Source organism: Pholis gunnellus (genome assembly GCF_910591455.1).
Source record: "Pholis gunnellus genome assembly, chromosome: 20".
NCBI classification, from domain to species: domain Eukaryota; kingdom Metazoa; phylum Chordata; class Actinopteri; order Perciformes; family Pholidae; genus Pholis; species Pholis gunnellus.
Genome location: NC_136547.1, coordinates 10,345,770 through 10,363,293, shown reverse-complemented (window position 1 = coordinate 10,363,293; position 17,524 = coordinate 10,345,770). Strand labels below are relative to the sequence as shown.

The 17,524-nt window shown below is 41.9% G+C and overlaps 1 protein-coding gene across 1 annotated transcript in view; it reads right to left on the bottom strand.

Annotated features, from left to right (window-relative positions):
- Positions 1-17,524, bottom strand: part of ptprn2 (protein tyrosine phosphatase receptor type N2) — a gene marked incomplete at both ends in the record, with an annotated part of 111,910 nt that overhangs the window by 87,411 nt on the left and 6,975 nt on the right. Inside the window, 2 exons of the mRNA XM_079181270.1 lie at positions 3,756-3,869; positions 10,486-10,536. Of these exons, the coding sequence (XP_079037396.1) occupies positions 3,756-3,869; positions 10,486-10,536 (165 nt within the window). The remainder of the gene's footprint in view (positions 1-3,755; positions 3,870-10,485; positions 10,537-17,524) is intronic.

Below are 17,524 nucleotides of genomic sequence, written 5' to 3'. Positions count from 1 at the left end.
TCACCTCTCCTGAAGTAATTTCATATTGCCATTTCTGCAAAAAACAGTTGGTGAACATCTACAAGGACATAAACGATTATTTTCCTGTGAAGGAAATCATGTTGCCCGGAGTAGAAATCTGCAGCAGGTTTCTTTGAAATGATCCGTCCACCTTCACAGACACGGCCTCACACTGAACGGTTCAATAAAAGCACTCTTGTTTTCCTCATAACAACTCAAGTTTTCAACATGGCATGTTAGTGTGTGATGTGTCTGGCGTGTTTGTTTTTTTTATCTCTCCAGTACCATCTAGCAAGGTTGTCAAGGAACAGACAGAGCAGAATATGAGGACAATCAACAATAGGTTTTGTCGATTGTCTGTCAAAAAAGACATTTTTGTGCAGGAAGAATGTCGTACTTCAGTGGCTGGAGTGACATAATGTCAGTTTATGGTCGCTGATTGTCCCTGACTGATGCCTCCTGTCAATGGAGCTATAATGTAAATGTCACAGTGCATCATCTTACTTCACTTGTCAGTGCTATGAGAGTATCCACCGCTCTGCACAGGGTCAGGAGGTGAATCGACTGCAGGTTAGTGTAGTTTACCGTGGTGCATCATGAACGCCAGGGTTACATTCTGACGTGATTCTTTCTGATGTTGAGAGTATGGAGCTCGACAGGATGACTACTGACCAGGAACCGAAAAATATGACATGAACTATTGTAAAAAAACGTAGAATTAACCTTTTTCTGTCAACTGACCGCTGGCTAAGCCCTATAAGCCAATGCTAACGTTAAACTCAGTTGCTTAATCCTTATTGTTCTTATTCATTTTTATAACACTTTTACAAGAGATACGGACTGAAGGTTGAGGACTAACCGATGCATTTGGAAAATTAACAATAGCTAACATAAGTTTGGGAGGGGTTGTTGGAATGTGAATTAAATTAAATACAAATACACTGGAAAACAGGGCACCTAAAAAAACAAAAAACAATGAATACAAGGTGTTTTTGCTTGTAATAAATAAAAAATCTGCCAAACGAACAAGTGAAAATTCGCTTTAATTGTTGGGTGATTGTGCCTTATATTAAATGCGTGTCATCAATGTGGATGTTGTAGTCATGAGCAGGTATCGGAACCTGTAAACCCAAAAGATATTGAACATAACTAATGCCATGCCCCTTGCCTTTGTAAATAACGCTAAAGCTGGCTTACTACTGTATGTAGCTAGTAGGCTAGTTAGTCGGGAAGCGAATACGTTTTCCCTAGGATGGCGAAGACATGACCATACTCTGATTGGTTTACCGTGACATTCTAACCCTAATCAATCGCACTCCTCTCGCCTAAGCCTCATCAACCCAACCGACGACGGCACCAAGCAGGGCGGGTCGTGCCTTCGCCATCCTAGGAAAAAACTAATTTGCAGTCGGGAGTTCGGGATGAATACAGATTGTTGCTCTTGTTTACAACAACCCCCAATATGTGGCAAAATCCACAGCTAGACAGACCTGTCCTGTCTAGATATGGCTACCATGCTACGATTGGACATTGGCGGTGTTTTCAATTAAATGCTCCATCCCTTTGTATTGCACATCAAATTAGTCCATTACTTGAATTAGCTCTCCTGTTTATCGTCACACAATCCCAGTCTGCACGCACACATTTAGCAGAGCCACAATGACTCCACAGCAATGTGACAGCAGCCTGCCTATGAAATGTGTACAGACAAGCTGCACACGGTGAATACTAACGCGGCTTGGCTTTAGGTGCTGTGTAATATAAAAGTAATTTGCAGTTGGGTGACAGGGCCTTGCATTCAAAAGGTATTGATGAAAATGGAATACCAGACATTGTGTCCTGCCAATGGGGGACACAGCCAGACAACCCAAGCCCTTTTGTACAAGGGTCAATTTCTATTGATCTGAATGACATTGGTGTTGTGCAGTGAGCAGAGATTGTGCGATTTCTACCTGCATCTCTGATGAAAGATAAAGAGGATTGTAAATCGATTCCATTGATGCTCCTCAATATTTTTTTCTCCCCTTCATCTCTTCAATTTAGGTTACAGTACAATGGTCTCAGTGACTCTGTCTGAGCTGGGAAAAAAAAAAAAGAAGAAGAAAAATGTGCACCCCACGTCTCAAAGATGACACTTCAATAGCTGTTGAGCTGATAAGAATAGCGTACCACCGAGTGTTAACAGTGCATTGTGGATTAATCCAAAGATAATGCTCTGTCTCTGTGTGACTCTAGAAGGCAGAAAAGGGGGAAAATGATTCAAAGTGATGATGTCATGTCTGCGGCGTCTGTAAATGGGCGTCTACAAACACAAGGTCAGAGTCGTGAAGAAAAGCATCCGAAGCATTTGAACACCTCTTTAAAAACGGAGCAGCGGAAAATTACACACCGGATCTCTTCTGATCCTCCTCACTCTCGTTTGTTTATTTCTAAGCAGTAATTAGAATAAACGTGTGGTCTCGCCTTGCCTAATATTCATCACTTCGTTTTTTTCCCCTCTTTTTTTTTGGGATTTTCTCCAACCAACTGCTCGCTCTTAATGATTTTCAACATTGGTTCACGCCTGTTAAAAGATATTAAGCTCAGAATGGCCTGCAAAGCCAATTATATTTAGAGGGCTGATGCGCGTGGTCACGGTCTGTGTCAAAGGTTCCTACTGCCCCCTGGTGGTTTATAACTGTACTTACAGGCTGCCAAATGTGTGGAGAAAATATTTAAAAAAAAATGTAAAACACAATTTTCTAATAAGTTGGTTAATTATTACTTTCCTGACAAGTTTTCTCTTTCAGTATTTAGGAATTTTCTTGGAAGAACTGCTACATTTAATCCTGAGTAACTGGTCATCCATCATTTATTTATTATCAAACACTTAGCTCTATATGTCTCTATAGTTCAAATAGGATTAGTACCAAATTACTTATTTATTTCGAGGAAACTTCCAAGGAAATTATCTAGAAATACGGGCCTGTGTCTAACAAGCTAGTTTTACTCATTTTATGGGCAGAAAATACCTTTCCAAGAGTTGTCTGTTAAAAACAAACAAGCCAAAGTCATTTCTTTTAGCAGTTATAGCAATGGATCCATAACAGCAGACTGCCTGGAGGCTCCAGTCATTGCTAGCTGTTGTGTGGCTACAACAAGACAAGACATGAATACAAAATCTGCGATGTCAACGTGACAGAACTGAGGAGATGCATGACTCCAACATGGCTCCAAGGTTGGGGAAACGTGAACCCTTAAATTCCTGCTGCATTCATAATGAGCTATTTAGTGACTTCTGTTATGAAGACATCTTATTGTAAATGCACGGTACGCCCCTGAAGATGTAACCTGTTATAGCAAACACATTAGCTGCTGCCATTGATTGAGTAGGAGAGACTGCCTAAGGTGATGCACACTGCACACCTCTCAGTTACTCATCCACAAAATTTGCTCTAAATGTCCCACCAGCATACAAGCCAATTAGATTGGCTGCAGGAGTTAGAGGAGATGATGGCGAAACAATGGCCCGATATGAGTCAAATGACCTGTTCTAGCTCAATTGTGGCGCACTACGCTAGCCAAGGAGACAGCTTGGCTTATTTGGCTTGCGTCACACAATGGCAGTGGACGAGCATTTGCTGTAAGCCCTGTACATGACTGATAACGGCTGCTGAACAAGGGGGGGGGGGTGGACACACACACACACACACACACACACACACACACACACACACAGTCGGACAAAGACAGACAGGCAAACAGGCAGTATTTACCTCTGTGAGCCAGTTTCTGTAGGAGGATCCTGAGGCGTTGCACAGCAGAGGAAGAAACATCGTACGTGTACAGGTCTGCAGCGGCCAACTCCTGGCACCTTCCAAACACTCCGTCTACAGAGAAAGAAAATGGGAAAACTGTGAAAACTGTTTCACGAGGGGTATGTTTTGATAGCTGAAAGGGAGAAGCACACATGAGAAAGATGTGAGACATTCATCAAAGAGATTTGAAGCCCATCTGCCCCGCGATCAAATGCTGTACTGGTGTGTGGCACCTGCATTGTGTCCGCACCCATAACGTCATGTTTTGAGGGGGGGGGTTAATAGCTGACATTTTTCCTCTGACAGCATGGCGATAAGCCGCCGTTTGTGGCAGGAAGGACTTTATCAGGGACCCTGGTGATGTCCCTATCAGCAGGCCTCCCGCCTCACTCAATACAGGTTGCTAGGCAATCCACGCGACAGAGTCGCTATCAGCCCCGTAATTCAATGGCTGGTCTAGACCTCAGAAGGATGCTGAGGATCAGGGGGTCAGAAAGCAGCGTGCAGACGTAACGCCTGGAATATAAATGACTGCTGTCGTCTTCTCTCAGTCGGAGAGATAAATCCATGCATCTTGTTGTTGGCTAAACTCACTAAATGAAAGTCCAACTCTCAGATGATCTCTGGAGATCAATCCTGCAGCTCCGATCTGAGCCATCTCATCTGTGTGTGTGTGTGTGTGGGTGTGGGTGTGGGTGTGCAATCAGGCAACGTGTGCGAGCATGTGTGAGGATGCCACTGTGATTAGATGTGATCTAATGATGTGAATCAACACTTTGTCATGCACCACAGCATCCCGTTAATTAGGCCCAAGATGTCGGACAATGACAGCAAACGTCAAACATCATTGATGCCCGGTGACACGTCGGGGACCGTGGAATACACAAACTGATCCTTTACATGCAAATATTTTTGTCTCCTCATGCACGGTGCATGATCAATAATATCTTTTAATCATCTGTGTGATTTAGCATTTTGACTCAAAGAGCGGAACGTCGTTGCATCAAGAGCAAAAAACAAAATAATATTCTTTAATAACTGCTCTTTTTTATTTCATCTATAAAAATCAGCGAGCATCAGTTTTCCCCCTCGACTAAAAATTATTTAATTACAGTGCCATGTTCAGTGTAAAAGTCAGCGACTGATGATTACAAAGATAATAACGTGATGTCGGGCTCTAAATTGAATTCTTATTCTAAACGCACCCCCCACCTCCCCTCCCCGCACCCCCTTCGCCTGTGACCCGCTAAATGACAGCTCTGTACAGGAAGAAGCCCGTGGGAGGTGTTGAATTAGCATAGACAACACAGTATAACACTCAGGAGTTATTTTAGGATCTCAAACAGCGCAGAGGAAAACATCCCACCTACAGATGCACAGATGATCGTCACAGACATCTGAATCACCAGACGTCAACGGTCTCCTTACTCTTTGCCAACTTCTCTAATGGCATCATCGCGGGTGACATGGTTAATATAAAAACATGAGGTTTTGTCATTTTGTCATATAGAGTTTTCTCAAACACGTCTGGTTGGGTTTATTTTTCCCAGTCAAACAATATCACATATTATGTAAGAAATGAGGGAAGGCTGGTGACATAACAAGTCACCGGAAACTGTAAAACGCTTGATGCTCTGCATTCCTAATTGGTTTCCATGGCTGGTGTTAAACATGTTACTTTCTCCGTTTGTCAGGTGCATTCCCGATAGCCACCAGGCACACAGACACACACGGCTTGTGTGCGTTAAAAATAGAAGTCAGAGCTATTTTACAATAACAACAAAGAAATCCTTGTTTGGCAAACATTATAGTCGATTGATTTAACGAAGCGATGCTGAACCATTCGGAGCCACATGCATGATGAATCACAAAGCACCGTTCTGTCACTTTCTAGTGTGTATTCACAATACTGAGATTATCGAGCAACAATGGCTCATTGTAGTTCACAGTTAGCAGGAAACCGATTTTCTGACAGCGAAGAACAACATTTTAATTTAAGGGTTGGAGGAGCGCAGCATGTGTCTGGTGCATGAAGGGTTGCTCAAATCTGAAATTAACAGAAATGCCGGGCAATTAAATATCAGGGAGCTTTTCCTTAAATATGTCAGTAGATAACAGACAGCATTAGTGCTATAGATCCATAGGGCCGACCCATCCGAGGCTATTTGGGAATGAAGCTAAATCTATCAAGCAGAGCAGAACAAAGTGATTTTCTAATGATCATCTGTCAGGTTTAGGGTAATATTAAGCAGACAATGGATCAAGTTGTGTCACTCTGACAAACAAAAGGCAACTGCAATGCAAATGATCCTGGATCAGTCCGATCCATAATGCATGGAACAGTGAACAAAAGCAATCAATCAACGTACAGTCCCACAAATCAGTGACATTCTCACTAAAGACGAGCTACGTCTGGATAAGCGCCATGTTGACGGGAATAAAGACGAAGATTTTCAGCCAAAAAGGAAGGTAAAGAGCTGTAAATCAAGACACCGTCTCTCCTCCCACTGTGACAGACAGAGCGACACCCGGCTGCAGCTAAAGCTATTTAAACTGTGAAGGCTAATGCTCTGGGATAACAGGAGCGAACACTAAAGCTGACAGTCAGCAGAGCATTTTCGAAAAGACTGTATGTCGGTAGGAGGAGAAGACAGACCCAGGAGGCAAATTAAGAGGTATTGGAACAGGTGTATTAGCTGTGCAACTCAGGTCATGAAAAAATGAATAGGCCCGAATCAACGCACCGAGACCGGCCAGATGCAGACCGGTAATAAAGAAAAGAACAGAAACTGAAGTGCTTACAGATTATTCAGGTCTTTTTTTAATGTGAACATTGTGGCTTTGAAATGATAATTACATTTATTCATGCACCGCAATCTCCATGTAAATACAGAAATTAATAAAGATAAACCAGGCTCTCAGAGCTACATCAAAACAGACTGCATATTCAACTTGCTGTGGAATATAAATGAGCTCTATTGTAACATTTTATTTTTATCTTTAATTCTACCATTATATTTTCACATATTTGCCACCAAAGAGCTTGTGTCTTTTGTTAAAGCTGTTGTACAGACTCATTTCATTGCACCAACTGCGTTGCCGCTCTTTCTCCGCCCGTGAAGATTGTTTGGGATTATAGATTTTGCGGTGGTTACTTTAAAGTGTTTATGCTACAGTTGAACCAGTTGCAAGCTCCGATCAATAGAAGTATCACCTAAACCGTTTAAATCAAAAATACAGTGCGGACGTGGAGGCAAGATAACCACCAATCGATGAAACGCCGTTGGTTAAGTGTTTATTAGGAGACAACCGGTGCCCACAGGGAAGCTCGTAGCACTTATCCGCTGTACTTTAGCTTAGCTTATCATACCGGTAAGCCACATACTGTGGAGAGTCGCATTAAGACAAAATGAATGTCCGGTCTCGGGGTAATCACATATCCTTTTAGAGGAACCCCTGAGAATGTATTTCCCTGAAGATGGAAATAAAGATTTGAAGAGGTTGGCTCCAAAATGAGACATGACAGCTGAAGATCTAATGATATATGGAGGATGGTAATTGACCTACTAAATCAATGACACAATAACTTCAGCAGTAGAAGAACATATTGAGGGAGCTTTTTCTCCTCATTTATTAAAGCTGCTACATGTACCCTTTAAAAAGTATTCCCAATTAATCAAAGTAGTTTTAAAAAGATATATAAAACAGAAAGTAAAAGTTAGCCACAGCCAATAAAATGTGTGAAATTGAAGACCCATCGTCACGACTCAAGAAATGCAGGATTGGACCCATACGCAGACAAAGCAGGCGAGTCAGAGGTGGATGGAAAATGACAATGAAGAGGGCTGCAGAGCGGCGACGGAGAGACAGACTAAGACTCCCATTGTTTCAAAAATTGAACCTTTTGAGTGTTAAGCCAACGTTATCTTTGAAAACTTCATATGAGCCACCTGATAGCAGCTGAAATAATGAACCAAAGGGCAGTTGGTCACAACAGCCATGATCTGGGTGTGTCCTTATGAAGGGGATGAACACTTGTGCAAACATTGGCTTCATATTCTACATTTTAAATTCATTTAGATCAATCTGCAGACTTCTGTTTTCACGGTCAAATAAAAGCCACATTAAGTAAAAACACACATGAAAACTTCCACCGGCGATGACTACTTGTTACATGTACTGTGAATGACAACCGCGTGTAAACCGGTGCCGATCGACTCCACACAGAGCAGCTCTCCCCATCAGCCATTTTGCATGGCAACAGCACGGGTGAGGAAGAGCACGGTCGGCCTCGCCCAGAATAAACCAGGTTACTCCTTCAGGGACCAGGGGAAGAGTTGAAGTGGCAGACCTAGTTACTCCCACTCATCCTCTGTCTGTGCGGCGGCGGCGGCGGCTGCTGCTCATCAGGAGTCCGATGGAGAGTGACAGAGCGTAAATCTAATGTATGTAGAGGGTTACGAAGCAACTAAATAAGGTCTCATTACTTGCATATTACGTAGAACATTAATCATTCTTGCCTGTATATATTTGCCGTTATCGAGCAGAGCGCCTGTAATTATATTTCAGCGTGAGAGGGATAATGTGAGCGTGGTATAAGACTAAAATAGACAATGAGCGGATGAAAAGATGTGGGAAAAAGAAATGACCATCCAGGTCATAGCTGTGCGGGATATTCTGAGGTAATATGGATCTTCCACACCCACCACGACCCTCCGCTGTGCCTCTGGGGGATTTCTGTCGCAGTATCAGCTATTTCCCTCTATTAGGCTACTCTCCTCTGTACCAATGCACACTGTGTAATTAAAGTCAGTCTTTTATATTTCCCTTCTGCGCTGCCTCCTCCTTCCCTGTTTCCTCCTAAACTGGGTTAATATGGAAATAAGGGTAGAGATCTCCAAATGTGCTTCTCCGAACTTGCTGCAAATCTACAAACCACTCGCTACCCCTCACTATTAGATCTTATCACATCAGCGCCAACAGGTATCTTTGAAACCCATCTTTAAACAAGAGTTAGGTAAGAAGATTGATACCGCTCTCATGTCCGTGCGCTGAATGTAGCTGCAGCCAGCAGGCGGTTATTTTAACTCGGCACAAAGACAGGAAACAGCCCGGCTTTGTGACAACATCCTCCAACCACCACTTACAACTAACAAGCTAGTCTATGTCTTGTTTGTTTGATTTAGCCGTTTCCCCCTGTTTCCAGTTTGTATGCTAAGCTAAGCTAACTGGCTGCTAGTTGTAGTTTCAGCTTGTTAATCTCTGCTTTTGTTCTCCATTATTTCTCTGTGCAATATGCCTATTGTGTTTAGATGTTCATGCTTTGTTTATTCATTTTGGATCAATCTACATTATTATTTTTGTGTATTTATCTGACTGTAGTTGGCATCTCTCTGCAAAGCACTTTGGTGAACATTTAAATATTGATTCATCCGGAATCAGCAACTATTTTGACACAAAGATATAAAAGTAAACTGAATATCTTTGGCTTTTGGGCTGTTGATTGGACAAAGTCATTTGTGGATATCACATAAAGCTCTGGGATATTACAATTAGCATTTTTCTAAAAATGTTCACATCTTATCGACAAAATCATTGACTGATTACTAGAGTAAATAATCAATAATGAAAATGAATTTATATCTGGAAATAAACACAAGGTTAGTAATAAACAAATGAAAAAATCAAGTCACTCACATACTGTAACTAGAGAGAAACCCAGACACTAAACATAATAATCTCAGGTCGTTTTCATCCTCCTCTCTTATTGATATATTAATATTCAAACTGTTTCTTGTCCTGTTTTTCATTGCTTGTCTTGTTTGTTACTCCACGCTGTCTCCTATAGGTCACATCATGTTTTGCATGTAATTCTATTGTCTGCCAACGAGCACAAGCACCAGCTCCCTTTGCTGGCTTCATCTTGTTTGTGAAATTGATTGTATGATGAATCTGCAGAAAGTAAATGAAGCAAGCGAAACAAAACAAACAACCTCAAAGCGCTGGCATGCAATCATTAAAAACAAACACGCACTGGGATGGATGTGGATCTCCAGTGTGCACGTAAGCACAATATGGTGCTGAAGCCTTCCTCTACGGGAGAATACATTAACCTTTCACGACGGCTCTCTCGTGAAGACGATCCTCGATATCGACATGCTATAAATCCCCTTTTAAAAATTGAAGCCCCCCCCCCATCCCCGCCGTGTGTGATTCTGCTGATTGCCACGCTGTGAAAAGCCCCGACATTTCCCCTCCATTCATCAGGTGACACATTGTCATGGAAACAACTGACACAGACACATCCGTGCTCCACGACGAGATGGTTTCATAGATGCGGTCGTGACAATTTGCGGTTTGGGTGAACCTCGACGTATAAAAGGGGAAACATCCTGGTATTGATCCGAAGCTTTGGTACTTAGATGAATTAAATGATTAATAGTTATGTTGTGTGCTGTTTCTTACTGTTGCAGCCTGGCTCCCAGATGTTTTTAATGCTTTACTTAAACATGACTCATGTGTCTAAACTGAGCTGGTACAAAATGCTGTGAGCAAGCTCTCCAATGACGATCTTTCTCTCTGTAAAGCCCTGAATGATTAAAAATAGCGGGGAGTGCTGCGCTGGGTCGATGATGTAATGAGGTGTGGTGGGCGTACGGGCGTACATGACTCTCTGGGTCTGACTTACCATTGACGCAGAACTCATACGGTGAACAGAGCTCGTCTTCAAACAGGCAACCTGGAGGTGAGAGAGAGTGAAACACAAGACATATTAATAGATGCTCTTAAAGTTGATCTACAACGATTTTGAGAATCGATGAATCATTTCAGTCATTGGAAATGACGTAAATGGACTTGTTCGACCTTCTCAAAAGGAAGAATTTGCTGCTTTTCTCTTCTTTATATCATGTAGATTGAATACTTTGGGGTTGTTTACTACTGGTTGGACACTTTCACATCTGTTAGTTAGACATGACGCTGCAGCTAGCTGTTAGCTGCTAATATTTGGGGGAAACAGCCATTCCTCTCTTTCTAGCCTTGTCAAAAAGTAGCAAAACCCTCCAGCACCTCTAAAGATATTAATTCATTTCTTGTTTGTTTCATCAGTGCAAAAGATAAAAATCACAATTTGTGGTTTTGTTACCCTTGGATAGAGGGAGGCTAGCTGTTTCCCCTTGTTTCCTGTCTTTATGCTAAGCTAAAATAACCCGCTGCTGGCTGTAGCTTGAAATTTACCACACAGGTACGAGAATGGTATCGATCTTCACATATAACTCACAGCTAGAACGCAGATAAGTGTGTATCCCAAACTGTCCTTCCTTTAAGAACACAACTGCAGCCTAATTTGATCATAAAATCACTGTCAACTGAAGATGGAAGAAGAGAGAGATTGTAAACCAGACCAGGAGGTATACTTTAAATAGCATCAAGGAAAACATTACAAATGCCTTGATATGAGTATAAATGGAGACCATAAGCATAATGCAGTGTACACAATGGGCAACTAAATGAGCAGAAAATGTATTATATTGCAGAATGAAATCAGCCCAATGTCACAAATTCTAAATATTTCACCGCTCCATGAAAGAAGCCTACAGCTTAGTACTGCATTAACTCTGGCCGAGGGCCACACTGCTAATGGCAGAGCCATCAATCATCAATTAGTGCGACTTCTCCTATCCTGTCTCTGACACTAATACCCCAACGTTTCCATATATGAATGCTGTATGAATATTAATGATTTTTTAACGCTCGGACCAGGGCTGGGTGTTCCAGACTAATAAATGAGCAGATGGCAGGAGCATTATGGGTAGCTGTTCCCTGTGTTCATATTTCACACGTGGGAGTTGCAGCGAGCAGAGGACTGATTGTTCTGCTCGCCGATCTGCACAGGTGATCCTCAACATTCAAACGTTTCCAGAAAAAAATAGTCGGTGGGCTAAAAACTTGAAGTGTTGTTTTCTGTCACATTCAATCCGCCCTTCAGCCAAGAAATGAGCCATTTGGGTTTGTTCAAAAAGCTCTCGATAGGCTCAGACTACAGAGTTCATGGTGTCGCAGTGTTGGCAACAGAAAGACAACCTATAAACAACTAGGTCAAGCCTCGTCAGGTCTTTTATCTTTGATATTTCCCTGCTTCAGCTCATCAGTAGGAGTGACGTGATTGGATGGCCCGGTGGCCTCGACGGACAGCAATGAGCAGCTCGTGACCGTGAATAAAGAACGGGCTGAGTAGGAGGAGCGGCCTCGGTCAGACCTCTTTAGTAATGAGAAGAGATAGGTCGGGAAAGTCTGTTAATCCCACAGAAGGGAAAGATAATCAGGACAGGTGTGGATGAGACAGGCAACTTTTCAGGCATCACTTGTTCCAAGTTTGTTCAAGTTTCCGTTTTTATTCTTTTAGCGTTATTAAAGTCTAGTCTGCGTGATAACTTGATTATTCAGACACAATATGCAGCCATTTTGTTTGGAAGTCGAGGCCACATTTTATGAAATCACATCCTTTGGAGCAAAATGTCTATTTGATGATGTAGAGTGAGGCATCATAACAGAGCTGTAAGGTCGCGCAGCTCTCCAGAACAAAACTAAAAGGCAGAACGTCCTGAACTCCTCCAACACCATGACCACAAATGGCTTTTCTGAAAACTGATACTTCACTGTAATTCTCATTTTTATGGACAGAGTAAGCTACATTTTGCAGGTTAACCATAACTCTAAAATGCTGCTGTCGGTTTAAAACTGCACATGGACCACAGCTTCCTGCCCCAGCAGACCCATAATGACACTCCTTCCCATTGATATTACACATAATAGTATATGGCACTATATAAAAAACTAGAATTACGACCTCACAGTTCTATGCCTCCGCCAACCAGGCAAACCAAGTTTACATCATGTCTGTCCAAAAGCTCATCACTTCCTCATTTGACCCTATTAGACATGTCGAGTTATTGCCAGCAATGTGTTTTGTGAAGTCTGTAAACTCTGACCTCCAAAATCTTATAAGATCATGATTGAATCAAGGTGGACGTTTGTGCCAAATTTAAAGAAATTCCTTCCAGACGTTCCTGAGATATGGCGGTCATGATATCAACCGACAGACCGACAGACCGCCAACCAAGGCATACAAATTGAAGGTTTTTGGTGGAGACCAAAAACAGAGCAAAAAGAGGAAAGAAACACAACTTCGAATTAATTTGAATTTAACATTTTACCAAGAACTTTGGTTTAGCTGCAAGATGACTTCAAGACTTCAAGAAAGAGCCGCGCATCCTTCTTGACCAAGCATCTCACCACACTGCAATTAGCGTCACTCGATTCACCTTTACCTCCACATCACTGTCTCGCTTAATTCATCAGGTTCTCTGGGAGGCCTTGTCAGCTCTCAATGTTAATTACGACTTCCATTAAATGATGCATCCTGTCAAGCATAGTGAGTCAGACATTGTGTGTGTGTCTCTGTGTGTGTGTGTGTGTGTGTGTGTGTGTGTGTCTGTGTGTAATAGGCAGGGACATAGAATTGATAACGCCACATCCCCTTTCTCCTCCACCATGCCAGAGATGATTAAAATGGCGCCTTCTAATTAAAATGCAATCACAGTGGATGCTGCTGATTACCTCAGGCGGAAAAAAACAAAAAAAACAGAAGGATGCTCGAGACTCGTCGAGACTGAAGAAGAAAGCTGGCCGAATAAAAAGGTGTCCGGGTTATATCGTAATGAAGCATCCTGACAAAAGAATGGCCACATTGTCTTGTGTACATGATCATTTCACAAAGAAAAGAAAATCCGAAGAAGTGCTACACTTGCTATTGAGTGTCGATGCTCTGTTGCCATGTCAACCTCATCACAGTAGCTCGTCAATGGGAAACTAGTCAGTTGGAGTAAGAACAGCCTCAGTGGGATTTAGCGGATCATCAGAGATTATTTAAGTGTGCTTTTGGTATTAAATCACAAAAACTAAACCTGTTCAATGTGTAATCTATATTTTTCATCTTGTGTCACAATGTGTCGCGGTGACATCTTCAAACTAACACAAATATATTTAGTTTACGATCACAGAAGACTGCAAATAACGGCACATAGTACCTTTTGAAAAGCTGAAACTAGTAAACTGCTTTTACTAATGTGTAAAACAACATATGAATGAACATACTTTTAGTAAATATTCTTAAATGACTGATTGTTGCAGCTCTAGATAATTGATCAGGCTCTCAAATGTGAAGATTTACAGCTTTGTGAGCTTTAAGTTATTGTAAACTAAACATCTGGACAAAATAATACATTTTCAGGCGTCCTCTTGAGCTCTGGAAAAGTGCATTTTTCACTATTTCCTGAGATTTTTTTGACTTAACGATCAATTAATCATCAAAATAAATTCCAGATTAATGGATAATGAGTTTAGTCTTTCGCAGCACTAGATGTGAGCTAAGTCCAGGTGTTGTAAATGTGCAGAAGCTTCCCCTCCCAAAATAGTGTGACCTAATTTACAAGTACAAGGAGAATCCAGGAGGTCAATGGATGCAGTAAATTCACAGCTTTCAGATATACTGGTAGTTACTGGCCTGTATTCTCATCATTCTTTGAAATCAGAGAAATCCCAGTGTTTTTTTCTCAATCTGTCATTGCAAATTAAATGCAATATGTTAGAGAGGTTTTGCATAAAAACACTTCCAGAAATGCATGCAAGAATTTGAATTAATTAACTATGGCCTAAACCTCTCAAAAGCCTCTGTTCACAGTACTGTAGCAGAGAAACATTTTCCAATGATGCCCCCTGCCTGCCTTATTACCACAGACTGCTATTAAGGGCAGCAAGTGCATCGGCTGTATATGTAAGCAAGGATTAACACACACACACACACACACACAATTCACCTTAAGGTAAAATTTCAGCTACGCGGCGTGTCAGGGACATAACAACATGGGTGTCTACCTTCGGGGGCGTGAAATCAGAGAGGAGAGTGTTTAAAGGGAAAAGCTCATCTAAGGTCATTTAAGGAAAAGCAATTACATTAGAATGACGGAGAGTTTCTCATTAGAAAATGATATAACCACATTAATATCTCAGATAAGCTCCACGTGTACATTATCGACCTTGCCTGGAACATTGAATATGTCCTGATGAGGCTCAACCCAAGGCTGAACAAGAAGTCAGAGACTTTATCGTTCACTTTCCCCTCACAGGTGGTTCGCCGGTGCCGGGAAACCATCTGTGATGTCTGGGGGGCCAAGGAGGATGCTGGGAATCTGGCAGTGAGGACAGCCACTCCCAGAGCCTGCTGCAGTTTAGGACATATTTCACTCACTCTCTGGGGCCACCGACATATCTTTTATTATAATTATAAGCTGCGACCAAGGACACCTGACTCATTTTTACTCACACACACACACACACACTCACACACCTGTACTGCATGCCAAAAAAGCCATTTCAGAACAGTGCAGCGGGTGACAGCGGCAATAAAAGTGCAAGTGAATTGAAAAGGGAGCGCGGCTGGAGCAAGGACAGCCGAGAAGAACATCACCTGCAAGCAAATTAGCATCAGCTTGACACCATGTCCGCAGATTTAAACAGCTTGTGTCATTAAGGCGCTCTCCTGCTAAAATTAAAGATGGCTCCAAGCTTTTGTCTGCTCCGAGAGGTCTGTTCCTGTCAAGAGCTGCACTTCACATTTCAGCAATGGTAGCTCAATATTTTCATACACTCCTCATGCACTTTTCATCTTAACATGACAAGACGCTGTTATAACAGTAGTTTAAATAATGCCGTGACATTCTGTGCACCGACATTTCATGAGAAAACCTTTGTGGGGTGAAACACGCTCAACGCTACTGTTGAGGTTTATATTATTTTACAGATCAATTTTGTGCATAGAGGTAAAGTTTGAAACTTTGAGAAAAATACACTTATTTGCTTTCTTGCTGAGAGCGAGATGAGAAGATCGAAACTACTCTCATGACTTTGCGCTGAATATAAAGCAACGCACAACAGCCAGTTAGCTTAGCTTAGCACAAAGACTGGAAGCAGGGGGAACAGCTAGCCTGGGCCTGCTGTAGCTTTCATATTGTAGACATGTTCTGATCTAACTCTCCACAAGAAATCAAATGAGTGTGTTTCCCAAAATGTCAAACTTTTTCTTGAGGGAAAGTGTATTGCATCAGAGAATACATCTAAAGTTATTTTAAAAACATGAATAATTAGAAGGCGCTTTGAGGTCACTTTGATGGAAGAGGGAACCTGACATTAGAACCATCTGACGTCCAGAGGCGTGAAACTAAACACATTTCTCATCCATTTTCCAGAGAATTTGTCAAACAATTCCCAGGCAGGCCGGTCACTCTTAGTCACTCAGCTGCCAGCTCTAGGTGACAGCCCAGACAGCGGCCATGAATTAAAGATGGCAGCGTCACTGCGGCAGCGGAGGACCCAGAAATAGGCCCGACTTGACCTTTTCTCTGACCCGCGTTGAATGATTCAGACATTTGATTTTCTCCCCTCTTCTGAGGTGCGATTGCGCGTTTAAGTGCGGAACCGGAGCAAGTCAAACAGCCAAGCGTCCTCCTGAGGAGCTCAAAGTGAACCAACACAACCCGGCCCCGAGGGAAATCTCAACTCCTCCAGATGGAGTACAAGGTTTAACAGTTGAACCTCATTTGAAGTGCAGGTCGCACAAAAGTGTTTGGGTCCTATACTTTCCCCACGGATGGAAACTAAACATTTAAATGCAGGTGCACTCGGGTCATTCTTGTTTGCATTTGGTAATTTAATAACTCTTAGTGAAACTGCTCGGCTGCATCACTTGTGGAGTGAAGTACCTTTGCTTGTGTCAAATCAGAGCGAGGGCCATTTGGGAACTCCTTTAGCATGAAACTGGATCCACACTTCTACCCACTCAGACCACTGCTCATTACTCAGGGAAAGGCAAACCCATCAGTTTTGTCTCTTTCACTGACAGACTTTTTTTCATTAAATACAGCGTTTTAATACAATTAAAACAACGATTGTTCTTGCTTAGATTAATGGATGATTCATTACAATACTGTCGTCCACAATTGTATGTATGAAGGGCTTTCCTCCAGCTGATTAAACATCTGTCCGAACACGAGGAGGCATTTTAAATATTGAACCCATTCTGTCTCACCTAAAACTGCACTCCTGACATATTATTGTCACCCAGCGCTAAGTTGAATATCTGCATTGGACTATGCAAATAATAGACACAACCGACATTTCACACAGATAAACTGAAAAGTAGTTACGGTACTTAATGTATATTAAACAGAAAGATTTAATGAAAATGTCTCGTTTTGGGATGGATTTGACAAATGGAAATAATATTAATATATATTAATTATAAGCACATCACATAGGTGCTAGGCATGTGCATGCCACGATGTATTGACTACGTTTCAATCCAAATTGGATCTTAATCAGGTTTAAATGTTTGAAACAAAAACTTGCATCAACTTATTTTTTGGGGGGGGGCAGTGGAACGAGCTAGAAACACAATTTTGACATGATACCTTATAAAGTATTACTTCTTGTCCTGTTATTGTTATCCTGATGTTGTATTCTATCTGAGAGCAAGAAGACTGAACCCAAACAGTAAAGTTGAAGGCCATAAAGCCAAAACAATGAGCTGAAAGACACTAAAGCTCTATAGACCTGCGGGGTACAGCAGAGTCCGGTAATCATCCTCACCACGAGTGGTGATCCATTGTTTA